Source organism: Sinocyclocheilus grahami, unplaced genomic scaffold (assembly GCF_001515645.1).
Source record: "Sinocyclocheilus grahami isolate Dianchi unplaced genomic scaffold, SAMN03320097.WGS_v1.1 scaffold379.1, whole genome shotgun sequence".
Classification (NCBI taxonomy): Eukaryota; Metazoa; Chordata; class Actinopteri; order Cypriniformes; family Cyprinidae; genus Sinocyclocheilus; species Sinocyclocheilus grahami.
The window spans coordinates 188,115-196,201 of record NW_015505558.1 but is presented as its reverse complement, the minus strand read 5'-3'; the positions used below and the strand labels follow the sequence as shown (position 1 = coordinate 196,201).

Below are 8,087 nucleotides of genomic sequence, written 5' to 3'. Positions count from 1 at the left end.
GAAAAAATGGCTTTATAAAAGGTAAAATGCACATAAAAGGTAAAAATCTATTTAAACTTATTGGAAAAGATTAATTTCTATCACTGCTGTGAACTGACCACACAAAATATGAAATATATCAAAAATTTTAGGAGTCAGCTGTCCACGGTAGTCCTTAAGATATCAGCACAATAACACACTCAGCAAAATATGGTCTAATTATCTTTATCGATAAATTCCAGAAAATATTGAGATATTATTTTTTGCCAATATCGCACACCCCTAGTTCTGACACAAAATGATTTGCAGCGGATTTATTTCTGGGTTTTTATTTTTTTTTGGCTAGTAGAAGTTATGAATGGCCGGTAACTTAAAAATTTAGTAGCCAAATTGGCTGCTGAGTGAAAAAGTTCATTTCAATCCCTGGTCATCATATTTGTATTTTGTAAACATAGAAAAAAGGCTTGGATAATTGTTACAAATAAAATTTAACTATTTGATTCAGATGACAGCAAATCATTTAACATACATAAACCGAAGGAATGGCCGGTAACTTAAAAATTTAGTAGCCAAATTGGCTGCTGAGTGAAAAAGTTCATTTCAATCCCTGGTCATCATATTTGTATTTTGTAAACATAGAAAAAAGGCTTGGATAATTGTTACAAATAAAATTTAACTATTTGATTCAGATGACAGCAAATCATTTAACATACATAAACCGAAGTAGAAACGAGACATTGAACTAGAAATTTGATTTGTTTTCTTACCTTAAAACTAATAGGCCTACCTTTACACAGAAACTTACAACTTATACTTGTCAAGAAGGTTGAGGTAGGCTAAAATACTGTAGTAATTTGTTCTTCATTTTATTACTAACTTTTAACTTTTTTTAAACAATGTTTTATTACATATAAATACATAGTAAATAATTGTACATTATATATTATATATATATATATATCAAATAGTTAAATAGTTTTTGCTACCAAGCGAGAACCATGAGATTTTACTGGTATTGGAACTGACTTTAGTTTTGGAATTGTGTCTACACTAGTAGTAGTAACTATGTTATTCTGCCAGAAAATCTGAGTATCATGATACATTATAGTATGGGAATGTTTGCATAATATTCACTGATATAACAAGCTTCGTAATGCCTTAAAAAAGGGCATCTGATAACATTGTATGCAAGAGGCAGTCTGTAGAGTAGGGGAGTCGAACTCAATTCCTGGAGGGCCGGAGCCCTTCAGAGTTTAGATCCAACCCTAATTAAACACACCTGCTCCAACTAATCAAGTCCTTCAGGCTTATTTGAAAACTACATGGTATGTGTGTTGGAGCAGGGTTGGAACAAAACTCTGCAGGGCTCCGGCCCTCCAGGAATTGAGTTTGACTCCCCTGCTGTAAAGGGTCTCCTAACCAAAGGACATTACGTAATGTTCCAGCTGCTTTTTTTCTTGCATTTGGTTATAAAAAAAGGCTGATTTAGAGATTCATTACTATTCATTAAGGGGCTAAAAGCACAGACCACAAACCCAGTGAAGCTTGCACTAATGGCACTAAAATGCATTATATTATACTGCAAGCCTCAATCGTAATGGCAAGACCACCAATGTTTTTTGTTTTTTTTCAGATTATATTGCAAGTCACATCCATTGTGAATTCATATTTATGACTTGTTGCATTTTGTGTAACAATTCTGAAAACTATTTATAGCCAGGTTCATTGCACACTTCCAGATGTTGCAAATGTGCCGTGTAAACAATTTAGTAATGAGACAACGTCACTGCGTGATATCTCTGTATTTGATGCATCAGCATGTTTTATGTGTTTGTTTTGTGCTATTCTGTAATACTTGCTCATGATAAAGCTGACATTTTTTTACATTTACATACTCTGTTGTTATTACCGTGTGGGTATGTTAACATTCATAAGCAATCAAGCACTGTGGATTATTCAGAGGAGAGCTGGAGCTACGGTCTTACTTGTTGTAAAGGGTACAGTTACACTGTTAAAGTGCCAGCAGCCATTAACTTTATTAACAGTTCATGCCTTTGTTATCAGGGCTTAGTTAGTTTGTTATGAAGTTTGACTGTCTGTTTCCATTTTTGTGTTTACTGTTGTTTATAGAATCATACTGTATATACGTATATCACACCTTCTTAGAATCACAATACTTTAACAAGCCCAGATTTATTTCTGTATGTGCAATTGAGTTCTGTGCATCCAAACATGCAGGTATTTCGGTGAGTGTATCCACATTCAACCTCGTGGGGATCTCTCTGGAGCGCTACAGTGCCATCTGCAACCCCTTTAAGTCCCGCACATGGCAGACGAAGTCCCACGCGGCAAAAGTCATCACAGCCACTTGGGTCGTGTCTTTTCTGCTCATGCTGCCTTATCCAATAGGCAGCACTCTGGTGCCTTTCATGCGCAGTAACAACAGCACAGGCAACATGTGCCGCTTGGTTTGGCCCAATGAAGTCATGCAGACCTGGTAAGATTTATTAGGACTGTGTTTTTTATTTTTATTTTTGAGGATAAGTTGTTAAAGGAATAAGGACCAGAGTCAAAATTCTGTCATCATTTACCCTCATGTTACTTGTATACTGTTATGTTTTCGGCAGCAGTTATTTACACTAAGTGTAAAAAAAGCTCAATGTTATTTATACTGAGTGTAAATACTGGTAGATACTGTTTGCAGTATAAGTGCAAATAGTGATAGATGCTATTCACACTAAAAAGTGCAAATAGAAGTAATATACTGTTTGTACTAAAGGCAAAACATCTGAGCAGTGGTGGGCGGAGTTAGTGAAAATTGCTTTTGCCAACAGGATTATTTGCACTCAGTGTCAAGACATTGGCTTTTTCTTTCTATGGAACACAACTCTTTTTTAATGCAATGAGTATGTATATTGACCATGTATGTTAATGCTGAAATACACTACACAACTTTCCAAAGCTTTACTTGCCGACTTTGTAAATTGTTACAGAGGGGAAAAAAAATTGGGCATCATACGTAAACAGCTAAGGATCACACACCACACTGTAAAAAACTATTTTTAGAAGTTGTAAATAGAGCAAAGATTATTTGAGTATGTTTTACAAGAAAATACCATTTTAGTTTTTCTACTTCAAAATTTCATGGTGAATTCAATGTGCTATTTGCTAGCAATTTGAAAACTGAAATTGCAGAATGAAATTTTAAAAGTTCATTCTGAACACAACAAACCTGTGCAGAAATATGCATGTCGTTGCTATATATATCAACTGAAAATATGTGTTCTAAAATCAGCATAGTTTAAAACCTGAGCCTGTGCTCATCATACACTGCATGGTTTTTGATGAAATCTGTAAACTCCGACTGCCCGAAATCTGCAGACTAGCTCTGACTTTTGGCAGCTCCTCCAGACTGCAAATCAGGGGGAATATATTGGAATGTAGCCTTGGAATTGAAAAATTCTACTTTTGTGTTTAACCAAAATAAATAATAATAATGATAATGATAATAATAAATTATATCTGGAGACAGGTTTGGAACAGCATGAGTAAATAATTTTAGCTTTGGGGTAAACGAATCTGTAAAATTAAACCTACCCAGAAGGTTTTTTTCTTCTTTGTTATTATTATTATTTTTTTTAGCTAAAAGTACTGTGAAAACAGACACAAATATGGACCAGTTGCTTAAACTTAAAGGGTTAGTTCACCCAAAAATGAAAATTAACCCATAAATTACTCACCCTCAAGTCATCCTTGGTGTATATGACTTTCTTCTTTCAGACGAATCCAGTCGGAGTTATATAAAAAATTGTCTTTGATCTTTCAAGCTGTTTAATGCCACTCAGCGGGTGTTGCATGCATCAGTCCAAAAGAAGTTAAATAAAAAGTGCCCATCCATAAAAAAATTGTCTCACACGGCTCCGGGGGGGTGAACAAAGGCCTTCTGTAGTGAATCAATGCGTTTTTGTAAGAAAAATATCCATATTCAAAACGTAATAATCACTTAAATGTAAGCTTGCGCTCACTGTTGTACACGGAAGCAGTTCTGGGCGGATGACGTATGGAGGTTGGCTTTGCGCATGCGCCGCTCAGAAGTGACGAACGCGGAAGCGCAGGAGAGAGATCAAAACAAAACAACGGTCACTAATTAGAAGTACAAAACGAGGATTTGTAAAGAAGAATGTCGGAGGATTTCGATATAAGCCACGAGGAGACTGGTTTTCCTTTGCTCCTGTAAACAAACGTTGGTTTTCACGAGACTCTCCGGCGCATGCGCAACGCTGAACTCATACGTCATCCTCCCGGAGCTGCTTATGTGTACAACAGTTGGTGCAAGCTACATTAAAGTGATTATTATGTTTTGAATATGGATATATTCAAAACATAATAATCACTTTAATGTAGCTTGCGCCAACAGTTGTACACATAAGCAGCTCCGGGAGGATGACGTATGAGTTCAGCGTTGCGCATGCGCCGGAGAGGCTCGTGAAAACAAACGTTTGTTTTCACGAGCCTCTCCGGCGCATGCGCAACGCTGAACTCATACGTCATCCTCCCAGAGCTGCTTATGTGTACAACAGTTGGTGCAAGCTACATTAAAGTGATTATTATGTTTTGAATATGGATATATTCAAAACATAATAAGAAGGCCTTTGTTCACCCCCAGGAGCCGTGTGAGTCACTTTTTTTTTAATGGATGGGCGCTTTTTATTTAACTTCTTTTGAACTGATACATGCAACACCCGCTGAGTGGCATTAAACAGCTTGAAAGATCAAAGACAATTTTTAATATAACTCCGACTGGATTCGTCTGAAAGAAGAAAGTCATATACACCTAGGATGACTTGAGGGTGAGTAATTTATGGACTAATTTTCATTTTTGGGTGAACTAACCCTTTAACCTCTATGTTAAAATGGTGTCTTATGAATTAATCTGTTAGTCAGTCCTATTTTCAGATTCAAATGAGACCAATCTACGTTTTTATTTAACTGACTTTAGTTATAGAATAGTTATGACCAGTCTTAAAGAAAAGAACCGGCCAGTTCTTACTGTCAACCCAGTTCTGACTTCTGTGTTTTTCTTTCTTTTTAGGTATGTTTTCCTATTGCTGATACTCTTTCTCGTGCCTGGCATCATAATGATGACGGCTTATGGCCTCACCTCACTCGAACTCTACAGGGGAATCAAATTTGAAATGGCTAACAGGAAGTCAAACAGAGGTATGGGGAAACTATCATTCAGATGTGGATTCATTGTATAAAAGCCTTTTAAATAAAGCTGTTTATTCATGATGTCAATTTCTAGGACAACCCAGACTAATGTGCCCTTCAAGCGGAGTTGGAAATATTGCAATTACAAGTTTCCAAGCAGATGAAAGAACAAGCAGAGTCATATTTAGTGGGCAACTCGCAATTCAATGATACACAAGTTACCGAGTTGTTACGTTGAAATTGATACACTTATCTATAATATAGATAATATCATATAATCTATATATAGAGCTCAATGAGCAGAAAGCAATTCCGTAGCGAATGGTGTAAAGTGAATCACTCAACTTTATCATTGTTTTCTTTATATAACAAACACATTTAATTGTTATACCATGTATAAATACATATAAAAACCAATTTAATCATCATTTTATAATTTAGATGTAGAATGTGTTTACAGATTACAGTATAATTATTTTGTTTCGTATGCTAATATCAGAGATAATTGAAAACTGCTTTAGTATTACACATAATTACGGTTTCATTCTCACTTTGCTCACTAGAGAAAGAATACTGCACTTCCAATCTGAAAAATGGTAATGGCTGCTACCTCCGACCCTTCAAGAGAAAGCGCAACGAACCCGTGACGCCCGGCTTCGTCAATCCAAAATCCAATCTGAGAAGGGTTTGCAGCAACAGCACTACAGCAAACCTCAAGGCCAAGAAACGGGTCATTCGCATGCTGCTGGTGATCGTGGGGCTGTTTTTCCTCTGCTGGACGCCGATCTTCGTTGTTAATGCCTGGAGAGCCTTTAACAGACGTTCAGTCAATCGTGTCCTCTCAGGAGCGCCGATATCCTTCATCCACTTGCTGTCCTACACCTCAGCCTGTGTCAACCCCATAGTCTACTGTTTTATGAACAAACGCTTCAGACAGGGTGTGTTGGCGACTTTCAGCTGCTGTAGGGCTGATTTCGAGGAAGTGAGCAGGAGCAGGAGCAGCACCCAACGTAGTGCCAGAGGAGCTGGAGGGCTGGGAACGCTGTTCGGAGGAACCGGTGTGACCGGACAGGCTGACGGTAAAACACAAAGCTCAGGAACACTTACAAGGCTAACTGACACCAGTATCCGTGGCTCAGCACAAGCATAACTGACACTCGTTAAACCCTGAAATGTTCAGTATTGGAGCCCAACAAGAAGCTTATCTTGAGTAAAATGTAAAGAAAAATATGATATCAGTGTCAAAATCATTCAAAGCTTTGCAATGTTTAGTAAAAATGGCTGCTAACGGAAGAGAGTCTTGTTGTACTGATGATAAAATAGAACACAAGCATGCAGACAATGGCTGCCAATAGCACTGAAATGCTGTGCTTAATTTTAGTACGTCACTGTTAAATAAACAGCAGCACCAAATGGAGCAAGACTGTGGCCTCCAGTCCTCATTACAGTTATGAGTTACAAAGACTTTGTAAGTCATAAGTTTTGTCCTTTTGGCTCTCTAATTTTCTGGCTCACCTATAATGTAAACAGGGCCGTCCTTAGGGACGCACCAGGCCCCGCGCTAGACACATTTTATCTTAAATGCTTGTTCTTAAAAATTTAAGGCAGCAACTTAAGAGAGATCGGAATTCATTTGATTTTCGTGTGTGTTACTGTCAAAGCAATCGTCCAGATGTTTTTGAGAACATTCTAATATTGCTTTTAACTACACTACCATTCAAAAGATTGGTTGAGGTTGAGTAGATGTTTTTAAAAGAAGCCTCTTCTGCTCACTAAGGCTGCATTTATTTAATCAAAAACACAGTAAAAAATGAAATATTGTGTAAATATCTGACATCTGAGATCAGTTTTGGAGTGTACGCTGACCTATATATTTGATATTTTGTTCATATCTGCTTCTGTAATAACTACATAGATAGAATTCTGTTTGATAGATGTATGACACATACACTTAAAACCTCTTTGGATTCTTTGCCAATACCACAAAAACATGCAAAAATGTGTAAACTGTGTACAAAGTGTACCAACTGGTACCTGCGTGATGTCCATATGTTGATGTGTAGCTTTAAGCGCTTTCTTCTAGGAAAGTACACAGTGACGTCTTTATCTTATGTTAGTCCAGCCATACTGTTTAGAGTCTGTCCTTATCATTGCATGAGACTTTTCACACCTGTTGTGCACTTCAAAGAACCTACTCAAGGCTGCTTCTGACATCTGGGTTATTTTCACCAGGACATGTTGTCATTGACTATTATATTTGTTTGTAATATTTGTGTATGCCAAACTCAAATTTTTATTTCCCTCTCTCGTTGAGATGAACAATTATTTCCAAATTTAACAGCATACTCCTAAAATAATAGGGTGTTACAGTGCTTTTGAGATGACGCACATATTCATATGCTCCCTGACACTGACTTTGTTACACTGCCATGGACACATTAAACTATGTAAAGTCTTAATCAACTGTCTAATATCTATACCAAGGGATTTAACCACCCCCAAAAATAAATATCTTCTTATTAAAGGCCATGTCGTGAAGGCGCTGTGTGATTCGTTGTGAAAGCGAAACTTAGTTTGGCCTTCCAAAAGAGGACGATATCGCTTCGTCACGCCTGGAGCTTATCCGTGCTGGTCGCTGAGGAAATACTTCAACTTCGTGCTGTGGATCACCGGATCGGCTTTCACCGTGGACGAAGCGGAGTCCAGCCCGGGGTCGTCACATGTGGTTGCCGCAGGCATCACAATATGGTAAGGGACGTAACATTTCCATCACACGCTTGAGGAATTCGGCCAATCACAACGCTCTGGCTAGCTGGCCAATCAGAGCACACCTCGCTTTTCAGAACAATGAGCTTTGTAAAAATCGACGCGTTTCAGAAAGGCGGGGCATAGAGGAG

General features: G+C 37.7%; 1 protein-coding gene across 1 annotated transcript in view; it reads left to right on the top strand.

Moving 5' to 3' along the window:
• Positions 1–6,954, top strand: part of LOC107549719 (cholecystokinin receptor type A-like) — a 9,153-nt gene extending 2,199 nt beyond the window's left edge. Inside the window, exons 3-5 of the mRNA XM_016230898.1 lie at positions 2,218–2,476; positions 5,072–5,199; positions 5,754–6,954. Coding sequence (XP_016086384.1) covers positions 2,218–2,476; positions 5,072–5,199; positions 5,754–6,340 — 974 coding nt within the window. The 3' untranslated portion in view covers positions 6,341–6,954. The remainder of the gene's footprint in view (positions 1–2,217; positions 2,477–5,071; positions 5,200–5,753) is intronic.
• Positions 6,955–8,087: the final 1,133 nt, after the last annotated feature.